Source organism: Zalophus californianus, chromosome 3, assembly GCF_009762305.2.
Source record: "Zalophus californianus isolate mZalCal1 chromosome 3, mZalCal1.pri.v2, whole genome shotgun sequence".
Taxonomy (NCBI): Eukaryota; Metazoa; Chordata; class Mammalia; order Carnivora; family Otariidae; genus Zalophus; species Zalophus californianus.
Genome location: NC_045597.1, coordinates 99,070,611 through 99,090,233, shown reverse-complemented (window position 1 = coordinate 99,090,233; position 19,623 = coordinate 99,070,611). Strand labels below are relative to the sequence as shown.

Here is a 19,623-nt window from a genome sequence, read left to right as displayed (position 1 = left end):
TGCTATTAGGGAAGAATGGATATGGGGCAGTCAAGCAAACCCCACTCATCCACCACTGCTTTCCTTTTCATGTCTAACAAGATCATCTTTGTGAGCTCTTCTAGCTCTGACATCCTCTGCTTCTCTGTATTTGGAAGAGGAAGGGTACGTATGCAAACAGGGTGGTCAGACAAGCTCTGGCTAGATGTGCATCTGAAGGCTGCGTGCTCCTGAGGAAGGCTGAACCACAGCAGCACTACAGAGGTTCACCAATTTTGGCAGTAGGAAGTAGGAGGGGTCTTAAGCAAGCAAAGTGTTTGGGTAGACAAATTATGAGAAACAAGCACAAATGATTTTTCTGAGTGTTAGAAGCTTCCAAAGGTTTCTAACAGTCACATCCTTTATACAAAGGGCAGACTTGACTACATCAAAGAGACTATCCTATAAGTTTTCCTCATGCCAATGAAATATAGTATGTAGCACTGACCTGAGCTGCATATTTGAATGCAATATACATGTAAATGTTAAACAGCTTTCCAAATCAAAAGCTGAAAACTGGTAGCCCGCAGGTCAGATATAGCCTGCAGAGAATTAGTAACCAACAGATAAAAATACAGATTTTCAATTTTTCTGGAACAAAGGGAAGCTCTGGCAACACTGGGTCTACATCTCTGCATAGCAACAGTTTTGGCAAAGGCAAACAGCCTTTGCTGGGGATGTGGACTCTCCATATTGCCAAAACTCCTCAGGGTCCCCTTCAGTCATAATTGCACTTGCTTGGACCCTGGGAGCATTCCAGTTCTTGACCCTTGATGTAACTACTTCTGTGACAACCCACACAAGGCCTGTGTGTGAGCAGCCATCTTGAGGTTCCACCAGTGTGTGTTTCCCTGAGCGACCTGTTCAAGTTCCTAACCTCTGTTCTTGGGACCCCTTTGGTAAGATCCTTTCACTCCTGACTTACTACCGGGAATGCTGGAAACAACTATTTACCCGAACCAACCCGTATGTCCCTTTTCTGTCACAGCTGATCTTCAGGCATCTTTTCTCCCAAATGACCTTAAATATCTGATGTTGTAAAAGGCAGCAAAGAATCCCCATTTAGCATCTTCTAAAATGTAGGGAAAAAAACAACTATGCATCAGAACAGAGAACCACTTCTGCATGACTTCTTGTTAGACAGTCACTGAGAAAAGCCTCCCTGGAGGATTATTTATCTATTTTCTGTGAGTAGCTGTGGATGTGCTGGGCTCTAGTTGGTAATGGTGATTCCCCTAAGTTGTCTCTTCTGCACATATTTGATCCCATCTGTATGTTACTGCTCTCATAATTCTATCCCTGATTTATAGCACACGATGTATTATAAGACCATTCACTTTACTCTTTACTTTGTGGGGTCCATTCCCTACAAAGCAGTCGCATTTCCTTGCTTAAATCTTTGATGGCTTCCAGGCTGCTTTTAGGCTAAACTTTTAAGATTCGTGGAGAAGTATACAGATCCTTGCAGTTTGATTCTTCCTTATCTCCCTGGCTCCATCTCCTACTGCATCTTCCCCGGCTCACGTCACTTTGACCATTTGGGTCTTCTTTGAATTTGTGAAAGAAGCCAAGCTCTTTCCCACCTCAGGTCCTTGACTCTTGCTGTTCCCTGTTCTGGAGGGCTCCCCTTCCTCCTCACCCTTTCCTCTATCCCACTTCACCTTTAAAATGTCACTTTGTTAGAGAAAGTGACACCCTTCCTCCTCACCCTTTCCAACTTCTCCCACCCTTATTCCCCATTTCTCATAGCCCCCTGCTCTCTGCGACTGCTTTTAACACAATTTATGTTTTTCCACTAAACTGAGAACTCTTGAGAGCAAGGACCTTATCTATTTTGTGCCCAGTGACTATTCCGGGGCAGTACGGTCCCTGCCATAACTGAGTAGGTGAGCAATACTTATGTCAAATGAATGAAAAACCCACTTTCCATACCGCAGCCCAGTCTAACAACTTACAGTTATCTTCTGTTGTGAAAAAGACATCCTTTCTTAGGGAAAATATTTTTTATTTCAGCCATATAAGCAAATTGATGATTTATCAGATTAGCCCGGGGGAAAGCTGTTAAACTTCTAGGTTCCCTAGGTGGGGGTCTCACACCAACTCCTGAGAACTTGTTGGAAATGCAAATTACCAGGCCCTTCTCCGGACCACCTAAACAGAAAACACTGGGGATGTGGCCCAGCAATCTGTTTTAACAAGCTTCCAGGTAATTCCGATGCACATTTAAGTTTGAAAACCATTGTTCTAGGCTCTCCAGTTTTACCCTTTTTTTCCTAATTAATTTTTTTTGGTCCTTAATTCTTGGTATAATCCTGCTGGTAAAACAGATCTTAAACTACCGCAGACGGACTCTCTGTCATCATCCGAAAGCCTTGAATAACGGCCTATTTGTGTAGAGTACATTATGCAGAACGTACCCCCAGGAGGTTTGTTTTCCTCGTGGGTACAGGCCTGCCCCAGGGGGCCTACAATCTAGACAATGTTTTAACATTTGTTATGTGCAATGTTTTAACAATGCACAGGTGTAAATGACTAAAAACTCCGCACGAAGGCAGAACTACGGTGTAAGCCTTTGTTCGCCCATTCCTCCCGACTGCTCACCCTCGGTCTGATATCGCTCTTTTCCACCCAGAAAAGCAGACTCTCCAAGTTACAAGAGTGTTGTGTGCCGCTGAGAACGTTTTCTATTAGGCCAGTTTTCCCCGAGGCACTGGAGAAGATATTCACGGCTGCGGGAGGCAGTTCTATTCCTCTCTTAACCTAGCACAGAAGTAATTGAAACTAAAAAGCCCTACCAGCTTCCGGAGAACCGGAGGCTCAGGCCGATTTCCCCGCCCCTACCCTCTGGGAAAACCCGAAGTGGACTTCCTTAACGTCAGGACGCGCGCGGCGGCCGGCGGCAGCACGTCATTGCGCATGCTCTCTCGCCCCTCCCGCTCGGAGCCGGAAGGGGGAGCACTCGCGGCCTGGGCCTGGCCTGGCCGGGGCGGCGGCACCGGCGGCCATCTTGGCTTCCCGGGGCAAGGCGGCGTGGGGGGAAGAAGTTGTAGGGTGGGGGCAGGAGGGAGGAGGAGGAGGGGAGAGAGAGGGGGAGGAGGCCGCGGCGGGGCAGGGCGGGGACTGCCTGCCCGCCTGGGTTGCGGAAGTGGTAGCCGCTGACCGAGCCTGCTGCTTTCTCGCTACTGCTTCGGCTTCCCGGCTCCCCCCCGGACGGAGAGGGCGGCCCGGCTGTGGATGGTCAGATAGCTCCGATCTCCCGCCGTTAATCCCTGGCCCCAATCAGCACGGAGCAGACGGCGGCAGCGGCAGTAGCAGGCGAGGAGGAAGATGGCGGGACGGCTGCCGGCCTGTGTGGTGGACTGTGGCACGGGGTAAGGGGGCTGACGGGCGGGGGGGGGGTGGGGAAACTGAGGCGGGGGGGTGGGGAAACTGAGGCGGAGGTGGGAAAATGGCGGGGGAGGGTGGAGGTCGGGAGATGTGTGCTGCGGCAAGGTGTTGCAGCCGGCCGTGTCAGTCTTAGCCGCGCTGTGTTGCCAGGGGTGGGGCCCGGAGCCAGGGCCTCCCTTGTTGCCTCGCTTCACCCGCTGGGACCGGGGCGGAGGCGCGGGGCCGAGAAACCCCCTGGGAGCGGCTTGCTCCGCGCAACCCCTCCCGGCCCTTCCCCCATCGCGGTGGGCAGCGCCGCCCAAGGAGACGTGAGGCCGGTCGCCCCACCGGGGCCCGCGGTGCGGTCGCGGTGGTCGCCGACCCGGCGCACCCGGTTCTCCTTTTCCTCCACGTCCCTTCCTGCGCGTGGATTTGGGGACCGAGCGGATCGAGCGCTGAGACAGCCTGGCAGAGGAGCGAGAACAGAGAAGCGCTCCTTGTAGGTTTTGCAAGATTGCTGTGACAACACTCTGTCCAGGGTGTGGGTGGGGAAAGGGAAGAATCGGACTCTGAAAATGGGAACCTGGTCGGGGCTTTTATTTGACCACCCACCTCCTCTTCGTTTCCGACTCCGGGTCTTTTCCATCTCCTACTGCGCTTTTACCGGTGAACCAAGTCACATTTTAATTTGAGGGAGAAAGATGTCATGTGTTACTTCTCTTGCCTCAAAAAAGTCCCCCAGTGAGCAAGCGCGCTGCAACTTCCTTAGTTTTGTCAAAGCCGCTTCCTGCTTTCAGCCTTTTATACCCTTATAAGGTAGTTTTTCGTTTCCAACCTGAACACATCTTATTAGAACTTTAAAAATTAAGCATATTTCAAATAGATTGAATTACTGGTGCTAGTTATCAATTTATGTGAACTTAAAAATATATGTATTAGTGTTTCGCGGGGAAGGAGGAAGGGAAGCACCCAGGAGAATAATTTGTGTGTGTTCATTCTGTGAAGGTATCTCAGATCGAGAAGGAAGGTACAGAGCTATAAAGAGAGGTGGTTGCTTTTCAAGGAGTTACCAGATCTGTAGGGTAGCCTTTTAAAATGTAGACTGGGGTTAAAATGTATCAATAGGCATTTTAGAGTTGGGCACACTTTGTATTTTCGTAGAAAATACTGTCTATATTTTAATGTGGAATGACTTCTTTATGTTACAGTGTTAGGTGTGTGTGTGTGTATGTGTGTCCTGTGCTTATATATTTTTACATTTCTAATTCCCAACATAATCCAATAGGGGGGTGGGTTATGAGAGGTAGAGTATCAGCCTATTTTACTTCCTTTTATCATTCAGCAAACTTTTGTTGCCTAAAGGATTGTGTATGCTCCTCATTCCATTATGCTCTCTGTAAAACAGCTCTAATCTTCATGCTCAGAACTTCTGTCATTGTGACAGTTTCTAAAATCCCAGCCATGCCTGTGGAAACAACTGATTTATTAACATTTTCCTTTGGGAAACACCAGCCTACTTTGGCCTTAGAACTTCTAAATGTATTGTTTTGATGGACAGCTTATTAAAGTTATTATTTTTTTATCCTGTCTAATTTCCTTGAGCCAGTATTTTTTTCCCTCTCTCTCAGTCTAATTGGTGAATAGTTTCATGCTTAGGGTCAGTAAAATTAGATTTGGTCCCAGTGAGAAGAAATTTTCAAGTGCATTTTGTTAAAGTGAAAAATACTGCTACATACTTAATATTTTATGCTTTAGAAATTATTGGGTTGTTAATAAAATTAGTGTAGATAATTGTAATCCTAATAAGTAACATGGTAACAAGTAGGATGTTACTTTTTCCTCATTCTATTTTTCCTCTTTTGAAATCAGTTCTGGTTATTTTTGAGTTAGTATACTAGGTATTTCATTGAGGTTAACTGTCCTTAAGTGACCTTCTTCTGGCAACCCTGAATTTGAAACACATGCTGAAGTAACCAGGAGGTGTGGGAGGGGTTCAATCTATACTTAGGATTATTTTTGTTTTAATATTTTCAGTTATTACTACATTATTACATTTTACTTTATTGCATTAGTTTTACCTCACAAAGGTGAGGTAGTACCTGGACACTCATGATTTAAATGGAACTGATTAGGATTCCCCATTGCCTCTCACCTTTTTTTACCATCTGTCAGAGCTCCATTTATTTTGGTCTTCAAAAGTTTTTTGGTCTTTTGTGTTGCCTATTAATGCAACTCCTGGAAAGTCACACCTGCAGCTTTATTAGCACATAGAAGATAGCTCATTGAGATTGGGCCTGCAATAAGCATATTTAAGGAAGGCCTTCATAGGGAGTTTTATGTTCCAGAGTCCTGTGATCCCCAGATGCAAATTGTGCGCCTATAATTTGTGTTTCTTTGTGCTTTAGAGAATGCATTCATCTGTTTGGTCTATAATTACAATTACCCACTTAATATAAGTGGAAAGCTATAACCTGAACCTGGTTGCTCATTCCATTATATAAGTTAGGAAAAAGATGACTGAAAAAAGTGGCCATCTAGGAAACTTGGTGTTCTCCGATAAGAAAAGCTGTAGGAGTTAGGAAACATGCGGCTTAATCCCCAGACTCAAAGTTAGAGATCCTCCAGCAAGGATCTTTATCTCAACATAAGATAAGGAATCACCTAAGCTCAGGTCATAAAGAAAATAACTCCTTTTGAAAAGAATTTAGAAAGAACTGTTTCTTTAATATTGATTGATATATCTACACACTTTTGGTTTGCATTGGAATAGTACCGTAGAAAAAAAATTTGGGTAGAGATTTTCATTGATAGAACTGGTTGCTTAAGAACTAAATTAAGGAACTCAAATCGGCTACCAGTGGTGAGGGAAACTTTTTTTTCAAAAGCTATTTTATAACATTGTTACACTTGCAAATTTTAAGAGGATCCTAAATTATTTTTTGCATATTTCACTCATTTCTTCAGTGTTCAGGCCAGATAAAGGAACTCCTTATATACATTTTATGCTATAGCTTGATTACAGAACTTTGCATTGTTAAATTTCCTCTTCCCCTTTATGTCTTTCTTTTTTACCTGATCAATACAGCTTTGGCAAATTATTTCCATTATGATAGCAGAGGTTAATATGGCCTTATTGTAGAGCTATATATTGGTATCTAGATATCTTCAGATTTAGAATGAATTCAGGAATTTCTGTAATTGACTTAGGCTTCCTAGCATAATTTTAAAATGTTATCATAAATATTTTGTTGGAGTCAGTGGATGGGGAGCTTATATAATTTATACTGTGGCCACATTCTAGCACTTAGTATAGATAGGATGATCTTCTTTAAGAACCAATGGGGAAGGGCTGAGTGGGTTGGGGAAAACAAATGGGAAGTTCATGTTTCCTATGTGAATTCTGAACATAATATTTAATAGTAACACTATTTCTCCAGCCATCTCCAAGGGCAGAAACATTTATAGTATCTTGTTACCAAAAAACACTGAAATTCTTATTCCTTTAGGGGTCATGTTTTGCATGCCCTTTGAAGTAAGTGTAACAGGTTCCTTCCTGTCAAGAAGTCACTTTTTTTTAGCATCTTTTTTTTTAAGTTTAAATTTAATTAGCCAAGGTACAGTACACCATTAATTTTTTATATTATGTTCAGTTATTCATTAGTTTAATATAACACCGAGTGAGGGTTGCAGAAAGGGAGGTGGGTCGGGGGATGGCATATTTGGGTGATGGGAATTAAAGTCACTTTCTTACTTAGACTTACCTAAAATCTTTCTGCTTTCCTTTCCCACCAGTCTCTTTCCCTGCATGCACATTTTGTGTTGAAATAATTGACTTTGGGTTGTGTATATATATGTAAGCTAATGAACTTTACCGCCTAATTGTAAAACACAGTTCAGAAATTTATTTTTAAGCACAGAATGGGAAGCTCCACTAGTGGGGGACCGCTGGTCAGGATTTTTATTTATCTTATTTAGTTTTGTGACTGTCATTTTTACCCCATTTTACAAGTGAGCAAACAGGATTAGAGAAATTTAAATTACCTTTTTAGTGCCATGTAGTTAGCAGGTGGTAAGAGTTGCTGTTTGGACTTAAGCTTTTCTGTTTTGAAGCCCTGTGTTCTTTCTATTACACTGTGGGCATTCCTGAGCCCCTTATCAGAACTATGCACGTTCCTTTGTTTTTGTTAGTAAGGTTAATTCTCTTCTTGTTTAAAATATTATTATAAATCCTAGCCTTATGCATTTGATTTAATGAAATAGAGAAACCATTCTTGCGGAAATCTTTCAGATTTGAGATACATACATACATACGTATATCTATATATGTATATATGTGTATATATACATATATGTGTGTTTATGTATATAGACACACATATATAAAGTGGATATGTGAATTCCTAGCTTATTTCCTTGTCACTTTGCTTAAATTGAAATTCTGAAAAAAATTTACTCTCTACATTTTGTTTAATCAGGAAATACTAACAGCTGATATTTATTAAGAATTACATGTCAGACCCAGTGCTAAATGCTTTATTATCTTATTTACTTTTCACATCAACCTGAGAATTATTTCTGTTTTAAAGAAAAATTTAGGGTTTAGAAGAAGTTAAACTATTTGCCCAAGGTATTGTAGCAAATAAATGTGGTACAGCCTGTACTCTATATAATAGTCTCCTTACATAGAGGATGAGCCTTTGACACTTTTTAATTTAGATATTTTTTTGAGAGAATTCATTTATGATGTTTTAAAGGGAGAAAGCAGTGTTAGTAATTTAAGAATTACTTGCACACATAGAAAAAGTGGTATTACCAAATCAAGGCTAACTGTATACTTGGCGGCCGGTCAGACAGTCTTGGAATTAAAATGAAAATGTATAATACAGTCTGCTCTCAACAATCTTAATGAGATAAGAGCTAAAAATTATTTTAAAAAATTAGGATGATAAAAGACTGAACATTATCAAATGTTAAGATATTTACTTTTGTTATAGTAATAGCTGCTCTGTAGGTTGTAAGAAAGGTTATTGTGGTCAGGAAGAGTCAAGGAAGTTTCAGGGAAGGTAGGGTATGCGCTCTCCTTTTAAGGATTTGGATATATACAGGAGAAGGGAAAGCATACACAGCAGAAGGAGGAGAGTAGCTGCTTCTTGTGTTTAGCCCTGTTAGCATACATTGCACCACCCCCTTCCATTCGAATTGAGGACCATGTAATAATGCACATCTAGATTATGTGATGTGAAGGGGAACTAACATTTATTGAGCACTTACAGCAGAAATTTGATTCAAAATATTTTTTACTTGATAGGAAATAAAAATCCTTTACAAGAGGAGTTAAATGTTGTAAATAGGGCTTTTAGAATATTTGCAAAATGGAATGCAGTTGGATCGGATGTAGAGGAGGTATTTGGGATGAAGTTATGGAACTTGACACATAATATGAACTCACATCTTTGTTGAATGAGCAAGCAAATGAATGACGGAACAAGAATTAGGGGTATGGTTTAAAAAAAACTGCCTGGGAAACACCCCATGCCCAGTGACTCAGAATCTCAAGGGTTGGGCCTAGGAGTATAAATTTAGATGATCTTCCTAGATGATTTTTAAGCAGCCCTCTCAGCACCAGCTTTGCAGAAATTCCGAAATAGGATATTGGCAGTGGGAATAGAGCAGAAAAGATAAATTTGGGAAAGGTTGCTTCTTTTTTGTTTGTACTTCTGCAATTGTTTTGTATTACGGTTAGCAAGGACTTTGTAGTCATAGCTGTTTTTGAGTTCATGCTTTTCTAGTTGTATGACTTTATACACTTTAAACTCTGCAGGTCACATTTTTTCCACGTGTAATTTGGAGATCATTTTATCTACCTTGTGGGTGGGGTTTTTTGGTTTGTGTCTTGTTTTTTGAGATAATGCATGAAAATGGTTAGTCACAGTGCTTGACACATAGTAAAAACTTGATACATCGTAATTATTACAGTTATCAGTTCTCTTTTATTGAATTGACATTTTTTAAGGAAAGGAACTCGGTGTCTTATGCTTATTTATTTTTCTTCTACAGTGCTTGGCTTAACACAGTGCACAGTCAGAATGTTTTTGCTGATTTGAGAGATGGAGGTATTGCTAGGGCTTGGCAGTTGATTTTGGTGGATTGTAGTCATCAATGAAGATTTCAGAATTTTTGAGTTTGAGTGGGACAATTAAGGGAGTTGGTTTTAAGAAGCTGAGTAAAATTGTTATTTGAATTTGTTACTGAATTTGGATGATGATCATAATGGGAAATATTCTAGAGGAAGTTAAAAATACAGGAACTTCAAGAATGAAGATGGAGATGTGGCAATCATCATTACAATTTATAAATTGAAGCTAATAAAATGATAAGAGAAAACAAAAAGATTGGATATTTTAATGTTCCTTTTAAAAATCTTGGATATGTAATCTGGCTTCTTGAGCATCACAATGAGAAGAATGAGGGAGCACACATGGCTTGGAAGTGATGAGTGATCAGCTGCGCTGACAGCCAGTCTTCTGTTTCATCCCACTTTTTAAGAGGCAGAATCCATAGGAGGAGATTTTAGCTCAGCATAGGGCTAAATTTCCACAGTGTTCCTCCTTGTCCAGTGTGCTTCCCCACCAACAGGTGAAAACAGCTGAATGATTGGAGTAGGGGCAGGAGTGTGGAGTGGTTAAAATGTAGCTTCAAGCAGTCTGTTTTCTGAAACCAAATTCCCCTGTAATAAAGGCATTTGAATGCTTGTCTGTAATTCTGTTGGAACTTGCAGGCTCTTTAATGACATTACTGATCTATAATAGCCACTGGCATAAAGAGGCAAGAGCAAAGCAGTTAAGTAATAATAACACTACATTAACACGCTTTATAGTTTATCAAGCACTTATAAATTCATGTATTATTAAGTAGTAGCACAAGATAAGGTGATGTTATTGGATTAATGTTTAAATTTGGTTCTCCAAAATAGGATAGTGACTAATACTACTTTGTGTGCTGGTGGTTTTATATCTTTATATGGACCTTTATATCATACAAGAAATATATAAAAGATACCTCCATAATTGATTAATACCAGAACCAAAAAAAACCAAATAATATCTTAATTTTTCCAGAGGACCATTCGTGTAATTTTATTTTCTTTCAAGATGTTTTTCAAAACCTTTCAAAACTGTTGACTTAAACTCAAGTCATTCTTACATACTCCTTTTAACCAGGAAAGGAACAGCCTTGAATTTGTGTGGTCTGATATATTTTCCTTTCTAACTCCTCTCTACCCCTAACACATACTTCACAAAAATATTTTCTTCATCTGTTCTCATGCTGAACATTACATCTTTAAATATTCTCTAAGTCGTCTTGCCCATTGTGGAGATGCAATTCTCTTGGTAAGTGTGTCTTTAAGACTTTTTTTTTTTAAAGATTTTATTTATTTGACAGAGACAGTGAGAGAGGGAACACAAACAGGGGGAGTGGGAGAAGGAGAAGCAGGCTGCCTGCTGAGCAGGGAGCCCAATGTGGGGCTTGATCCCAGGACCCTGGGATCCTGACCTGAGCTGAAGGCAGATGCTTAACGACTGAGCCACCCAGGTGCCCTTGTCTTTAAGACTTTTTAGTTACAGTAGTTAGTGTGAATGAGGGGTTGCTACAAGGAGATTGAAAATCTTAAGATGAGGAATTAGGGTGCAGAATGCCTTATAGTTCAGGGTTGGTTTTGGAACTGTGTAAAATTACAAACTATGTCTTTAGTATTGATCTATGATAAAACTATTGTTTGCTTGCTTAAAGTCTTAGAGCTTAGTATAATTAAATATGATGCGTTTTTTCTTTAAGCATTTTTAACTTCAGTTATTTCAGGACCACAAAAATAGCATTTAATGTGTATTTGTGAAACTTACTTTAGTGAATTAAGGGAAGTGCCTAATGACTTACATAGAATTATGGAGATGAAAAAGACAGAAATAATTTAACCCTCTTTATTTATAAATGAGACAGAGGTCCAGAGTTGAGAAATGTTTTTCAGGATTGCTCCTACTTATCAGTTGATAGCATTGTTGAATTCTCTTAAATTTTCTTAGGAGTTCACATTTATGAGTTATAGTAGTTGGAGTTTCTTTTTGCCAGTTGAAATAACAATATATGTTTTTTATAGTTAAAGTAGTTTGGTTGAGGCCTGGTTCAATACATGCTTCAGAAATCTTTAAGTGTTTTTGTTGTAATACAAATACAAATGCATACTAGATGGAACAGATGCAAAACTAATTTTGTTTCCCATTCATACCATATTTTTTTTTTAAAGATTTTATTTGACAGAGAGACAGCTAGAGAGGGAACACAAGCAGGGGGAGTGAGAGAGGGAGAAGCAGGCTTCCTGCTGAGCAAGCAGAGAGCCTGACTTGGGGCTTGGTCTCAGGACCCTGGGATCATGACCTGAGCCAAAGGCAGACGCTTAACTATCTGAGCCACCCAGGTGCCCCCCCATCATAACATTTTAACACAAATTCAGAAACTATTTTCATAAAATGAATGCCTTTTTAAAGGAAATATGCTTTTTTATTGTTTCAGGCATTTGAATTTTAGAAGTACTTAATTTAGTTTTTGGATTTCAGTTATTTAAAATGTTATGTGGGATGTGTACAAAGCAGCCTTTCAGAGAGCCCTTTAGGAGTTATGTTTTTGAGATAATTATAACCTTTTCAGAAACCCTATGAAGTGTAGGTACTGTGATACAATTATCTTAAAGGTGAGGAAACTGAGGTATAGAGAACTTAAGTAACTTGCTCAAGTAAATGTAGCTACAGTTAAGTAGTAGATCTAGCATTGAGCCCTCAGGCAGTCTGGTTCCAGAGCCCACTGTTAATACTGCCTTCATTTGGGGTATAGTCAGTATCTGGTTAAATTGTTAACCTAGTCTTTGAAGGGTATTACAATTTAAACATACGTTTTTTAAAAAAATATATTTTTAGAACTGTTAATTTTTAGTACAAAAATGAGATATATAGGGAAGTCTTAGTGACTAATTCATTGATTTGATTAACCCAAAACACAAGCAAGTTTTTCGACATAGAATTATTTCTTAACTGCAGGGACAGGCATTATATGAAACATGATAAAGCTGACAATTGCTGGTTAATTCAAGACAGCTTAATTAAGGAAGTGATCTTTAATTACACCCATATAACTTCAGAATAAAGGTATACATATTTCTGAAGCTGCAGCTTGAATAATTGATGCCATACAAAAGTTATTTCTCTCATTAATGCCTTCATTAAAAAAACAAATGAAATAGTCGAACTTAAGAATATAGGATTATAAAAAAGAAACTTTTTATTAGACTCAGAGTACTTAATGTTTGGTATTTGAATCTGAAAATAGTGAATATATAGATTAAGAGATACACATGGGTTACCAGAAAGTAACTTTTTTTTCCCCCAAAATAGAATTAAAGAGATTGTTACCTTCTGGAGTTTGGGATGAATTTTGATGCATTTTATCTAAAAACTACACAGTTTTAGTAGAAGCTTATGTTTCCTGTTTGAAAGTATTTACTTTAAAATTTTGCTTCATATTAATCAAAATGGTGGAGGTAATAGAGCAAAGGAAAGAGGCCTTTTTGGGCCTTTTTTCTTTTCTTGATTAATCTGTTATTCAGATAATAGACTAGCTGAGCATTTTATTGCTTCCAAAATGCATTTCGAAGGGGCCTGCTTTACTTGTTTCAGGTTGCCTTGTTGTCAGGAAAGTTATTTTAAAAGTAAAACAAAACTTTTTTTTTTTTTAGTAGTGAAACAGGATTTAAATTGATAGGAAGATTCTGAGAAGTAGAAATGAGAGAAATATAACGTGGTTATATCAGTGAGAAATCTTGGTTGCAAACAACAAAATAACTAGTTAATGTAAGCCAAAAAAGTAATTATTGTGAAAGGGTATGGTGTAGTTCACAAAATTGATGGTAAGGCTGGAGAACCCGCTCAGAAAAGCAGAAAAAAGGGGAGACCAGGCAACGAGAGTCTGCTGTCAAAGTCATGTTGCAGGAATTTGGCAGGATGCTGCAACTGGATACTAGCAATATAAATTAGAAAACATCGCTTCATCTTGTAGTTATTTGGTCAAGATTCAAAGTTCTGACCTGAGCTCAGATTGGTTAGATATCGATTATGTGATGTGTAGTAGGTGGCAGGAGTGGAATGTATCAGTATCGGGTCCGTCATTCTATAAAGGGATGTGACGTTTTGTGACCTGCAAAGCCTTAATCTTTGGTGGATTCATCAGAATAGGAGTGGGGATTTGAATCTGGCAGAAAAAGTAAGTGTCTACTATTGGGAGAAAGATGAGGATGGGGAAGTTTGTTGTCCATTTTTCTTTATGTTGCCTTAAATTCCTCATTTCATTTTGATAACTGCATGATCCTTTTTAATAATTAGCAGTTTGAATTAACACATTCTTTTCCAAAAGTGCAAAAACCGTGTGAGTTTCACACTGTTCATTCTAAATTTGTGAATCAAGAACAGTTTTTTAAAGAAATAATTAGTGATGGTGTGAATAATATGGGATTTTTCATTAGAACAGAGGTGTAACAGTCTAGTAATTTGGGGATTAAGGGATATTTTGGAAAGTAGGACCAATTTGATAAATGCATGATATGATAGGCCATTTATTTAAGTCCTTTTTTTAAATAGTAAACCTGAATTACAATTAAGAGAATTTGAATTGCACTATTTTTTTCTTTTTCAGAGATAATGGGCCGTATATATTTATTTATATACAACAAAAAAACTAGGAAGGAGAAAATAGCTTTTGCATCTATTTTGTTGACAGTTGGAAGAATTGCTTTTCAGTAATGCTAGTGAGCATCTGTGCAAATGCATACTTTTGCAGTACTTGTGTTGTAGGGAATATAAAGATAATTAGGAAATGATGCTTGCCTTTAGGAAGCTTACATGTACATAATAACAATATGGTAAATGCTCTGCCAGGTATAAATGAAACTTTTTTGGAATCGTAGGTGAAGGAAATTATACTTTTTCCAGGGAAGATGTAAAAAGGCTTCCTGGTAGAGATAATAACTGAAGTAGGCCTTTAAGGATGAATAAAATACCAATAGGCAGAAATAAGACTAGTGTACAAGGTAAGAGAACAGTGGTAGGAAACAAAGTGAGGTGGAAAAGTATAGGTTGAATTTGGATATGTTAGGTTTGGTATGGTACAAGGAAATAGTGATGTTTAATATGGTACAGGGAAGTAGTGAAATACTTGATATGGTACAGGAAAGTAGTGAAAGTGTCTAATGTATGATAGGTGCTCAGTAAGTGCTTCTTGAGTTGAATTAAAAAGGTGTGTTGGAGCTGGATTATGGAGGTCTGAAAGTCCTTGAATTCTGCACTGCTTTGGTATTTATATTGTAGGTAGTATGAAGCCATAATCTATCATAAACCAAGTTTATGAGAATAGGTGGTATATTTGGTGACTTCATTATGATTTATAGTGATAAAAATAATAACAGTTATATAGTGTATACTGTGTGTTCTAATTGCTTTATATGTATTAATTCATTTGCTACCTAATCCTATAAGGTAGGTAGTTATTCTCTTTTAAAGATGAAACTGACACAGAAAGAGTAAGTGGGAAAGATCCCGTAGTTAGCATGACAAACTATACTGTTAGTTCTTTCTCTGGTTTTATTTTGGAAGTAACCACTCATATTTAAAGGAGACCGTACAAAAGACATTGACTTTGGGAACTGATAGATATTTGAGTTCATTTCTAGCTTTAATATATATATTTTTAAGATTTTTTATTTATTTATTTGACAGAGAGAGAGCGCGCGAGAGCAGGAACACAGCAGGGGGAGTGGGAGAGGGAAAAGCAGGCTTCCCACAGAGCAGGGAGCCCAATGTGGGGCTCAATCCCAGGACCCTGGGACCATGACCTGAGCTGAAGGCAGATGCTTAACTGCTGAGCCACCCAGGCGCCCCTAGCTTTAGTATTTCTTTGCAGTGGTTTCTTCTTCTGTGAGGTGCAGTTTCCCCAGTATGGAAACAAATCCATTTTGCATGGTTTTGATAGCGATTAGGGATACTATAAAGCACATAGCAAAATAATTGACATACAGTAACAACGGCAGCTATAGTTAAAATTGCTATAAAAAGGTATTGCAAATCAGTGAGATCATACGATAATTGTCTGTCTCTGATTTATTTCGCTTAGCATAATACCCTCTAGTTCCATTCATGTCATTGCAAATAGCAAGATTTCATTTTTTTTGATGGCTGGGTAATATTTCATTTTGTGTATATATATATATACCACATTGATAGGCGGAATTTAAGAAACGAGACTGAGGATCATAGGGGAAGAGAGGAAAAAATGAAACAAGATGAAACCAGAGAGGGAGACAAACCATAAGAGACTCCTAATCTTAGGAAACAAACTGAGGGTTGCGGGTGGGGGGGAGGTGGGGACGGGGCGGCTGGGTGATGGGTATGGGGAGGGTATGTGCAATGGTGAGTGCTGGGTGTTGTGTAAGACTGACGAATCACACACCTGCTCGCCTGAACCAAATCATACATTATGTGTTAATTAAAAAAACAAAACAACAACAAAACCCCAAATAAAGTCATTAGAAGGCTTAAAAACAACAACATAAAAAAGCAAAAAAAAACACCTAGAAACAATCTAGATGTCCTTTAACTTGTTTAACAAACTGGTACATACACCATGGAATAATACTCAGCAATAAAAAGGAATGAACTATTGATATATGTGGGGGAAAAAAGGTATTGCAAGTAATCAACTACTTATTTCACCACTGAAATTCTCAGTTCTATGCTGAATACTAAGGTACATACAGAAAGCCATGGTATGATTTTATTCTTTAGGCTTACAGTTTAGTTCCAGAGATGAAACTAATGTATGTGAAATAACTAAAGATGGTATATTAGTAGTTAATTGGGGAGATTAACGAAGGCTGTAGTTTTTGGGAGGATGGTTTATGAAGGAGCTGAACTTGCTCAAATTCTTGGAAGAGACTAAGTAGGTTATGACAGATGGAAGGGAAGGAAAGCTTTGTTATTGGAAGCTAAATTGGAAGTTTTATGATGGTAGGATGCCTTTTTTGTTCACTCTCTCCAAGTTATGGCCTCGTGCATAGTATTTAATAATGCTCAGTAAATATTTTATTGATGAAGGCAAGTCAGGCAGGAGTTTCAAAATATTTGAGGGAGGGATCAGTTAGGAGATTGCCCTACTTGGAGTTGGCCCTGTTTGGAGCTGTGGGACAGCAGGTAGTTAATTTTATTTATTTATATCTTGCCTTATTCAGAAGGATTTTAAATGGGAAACAGTGGTTTAGAATTGATTTGATTGGCAGTAGATTGTGTAGATCATTAAGCAGAAGATTGATAAAAGTTAACGCAGTGTCAGTCTGAGTCTCGTATTCTATTTTAATAGCTATATTGAGATATGATTCACGTATGTAAAATTTACTTTTTTAAAGTGTATAATTGAGTTATTCACAAGTTTGTGTAACCATCTCCACAGTCAACTTTAGAATGTTTTCATCACCCCAAAAAGTACCTCATACGCATTAACAGTCAAACTCTCCATTCTCCTTTCCTTCAGCCCTTGGGAGTTACTAATTGATTTCCTGTCTTTATGGATTTGCCTGTCGTGGTCATTTCATATAAGTGGAAATCTACATCTTTAAGTGGTGGATAGTTGGACTGGTGCACTAGCAAAGAGGTTGGGAAAACATTGCTAAATCTTTGAAAGAATAATTATAGAGATGGGTAGAGAAATAAAAGGCTCATGGATAAAGGAAAATGATCTGGGGTGGGGAGAATTTACTGAATATTTAGTGCCATCTACTGTTATCTTTTTTAATCCTCATGGCAGTCTTGTGAATTCAGTTTTATTCCTTGTGAATTAGGAATAAAGTCTATGATCATAGGATAGTAAATGGTGGAACAAACATTTCACTCATGACTTTTTGATTCTAAGGTCCATATTCTTTCTTCCCCACTAGTGAAAAGGAGTTAGATTTTAAATTTTAGATCTAAAAGGACTGGGAGAATGTCATTTCTGTTAAACACAAAGGAATCCACTCACTTCCACTCAACAGTTTTATCAGTTTTTTTTGTGTGTCATGTTAAACATTGACTTTAATGTAATGAGAAGAACATTGGAGGGCATTGGAAATGCTTTTCAAATAATTGCTAATTATCTTTATAGCCAGTATTCCCTGTGAATTAGCCACTGCATTCTTGTCCTAAAAGTTCCTAACACTAGAAGTACAAAGAAGACTATAGCTAAGACGAGAATTGAGGTATTACAGAAGTTAAGCAGTGGGTTTCATTTGTAGACCTATATTTTCTTTTAAAATTTGATATTTATCCTTAGTATATACTTTATTTTTATGATACAGTGAAGGTGGAAGCTGGTCATATTGAGATAGAATTCTTTCAACTTTAAATTAGTGGTTAATACCCAGAAATTTTGGAAAATGGGTTGCACTATATCATTAACGTTCTTTCTATCCTAAAGTTTGAGGGTCTTATATTCATTTTGTTATATGGTTTAAGATTGTGGAAACATGGGAAGTTAAAATTCTAGTGCTCTTTCTCCGTTACATAGGCTGTAGATTATTAACTGGATTTAGTGTGATAACCTCAATACATGTTTGTTCTTTTCTGGAATGATTTTTTATTGTAGCTTTTTATTCTAGTTCATTTTGAACTGTATTTTTCTTTTTTTAAGATTTTGTTCCCGTTTAGTGGTTCAGTATCAGTAACATTTTGGAATCTTCAAATAGCTTTTTGCTGTGAGATAATTTTCAAAGCAAAAAGAAATATGAACCATTGTATTAAGTTAAAGTACTCTTTGTCAACCATATGCTTTTAATAAATACATTTTGAATTTGCAGAATTAAAAATAATATCTAACAATTAAAAATAATATCCATGCTAATGTTTTTTTAACAAGCATAACTGGTTTTACTACTTGAAAATATTTTTCTTGAATGAATTCTTTTCTTTTAGAAAAGTACAGTGAATAATAGGACAGATACTCCTGTTTATCAGAATTATTGCCTGCTAGCATTTTATCATACTTGTTTCATTTCTTTTTAAGAGTGAGAGTGCATTACTGATGACTATTCCCATTCCCAAATCTACTTTCCCCTACCCCAGAGGCAGTTAGGACCATGATAGACCAACCATTTCTTACATAAAACTCATTTGTTTTTTGCCATTCATTACTCCCAGTGCAGGTCGTCCCTCTTTTGTAACTTTGTTACATTTCCACTACTGTTCTTCTAGTCACTGAGTCTTTGATAACTTCAAAAGTACTTTTTGAATTCTCTACTCTGTTTCCTGCTCTAAGCCATTTCCAATTTCTTTTCCCTCCTTGCTGGCCCAAATCAGCATTGGAGATTTTTTTCATTGTTGTATAGTTCAGGGAGAGTTTTTGTAAATTTAACTTGCTGCCTTGGGTCACAAAGGATAATTTTGGTTTAGTTTTCCAAAATACTATATTGTGCTAGCTTTGCCTTTTTCATTTTATGATCCTTCTTTAAAAACCATTTAGAAAATGACACTTTCTTTTTAAATACAGGAGAGTGTAGAGAAGTAAAGTAGATTCATAATTTGACTGCCCAGATAACCCAGTGATGGGTTTTAAATCAAAGTAATACATATGCAAGTTCATGCATGAATTATTTCTGGGATACGTAAGTGATTTACTCTTGGGATGGCAACTAGGTGGCTAGGGGATATAGGCATGGTTGGAAACTTAACATTAATATTTTGTCAGTATTATTAAAATTTTAATGATGGGCAAATGTTATCAGTTTAAAAGTTCTTTTACTTAAAAAAAGTAATGTATGTGTATGGTTAGATCATTTAAGACAGAATAGTGTAAATTTAGAAAACAAAATTCTCCCTTCTCTCTATCCTGCTGTCTGGAGACAATCACAATTTATGGTTTCTTTAGTAGAGTTCCAGAAGAAAAAAAATGTATGCATATTCTAGCATTCTATAATAGAATTGTAATTGTATTTTTACTCTGCATGTAAATGTAAATTTCTCTTTACAATTGACATCAAAAAGAGATCCCACATGAAAGTATCTTTGAGATTTCAGGGTATTCACGAAATGTAATTTCCCTGTTTAGAATTGACATTAAAAAGGACTAGGTTTGAAAGTATTCTTAAGATAGTGCAAGGTAACAAGTGCAAGGTAA

At 37.9% G+C, this 19,623-nt stretch overlaps 1 protein-coding gene across 1 annotated transcript in view; it reads left to right on the top strand.

Moving 5' to 3' along the window:
• Positions 1-3,080: 3,080 nt before the first annotated feature.
• Positions 3,081-19,623, top strand: part of ACTR3 (actin related protein 3) — a 60,103-nt gene continuing 43,560 nt past the window's right edge. Inside the window, exon 1 of the mRNA XM_027588700.2 lies at positions 3,081-3,389. Coding sequence (XP_027444501.1) covers positions 3,346-3,389 — 44 coding nt within the window. The 5' untranslated portion in view covers positions 3,081-3,345. The remainder of the gene's footprint in view (positions 3,390-19,623) is intronic.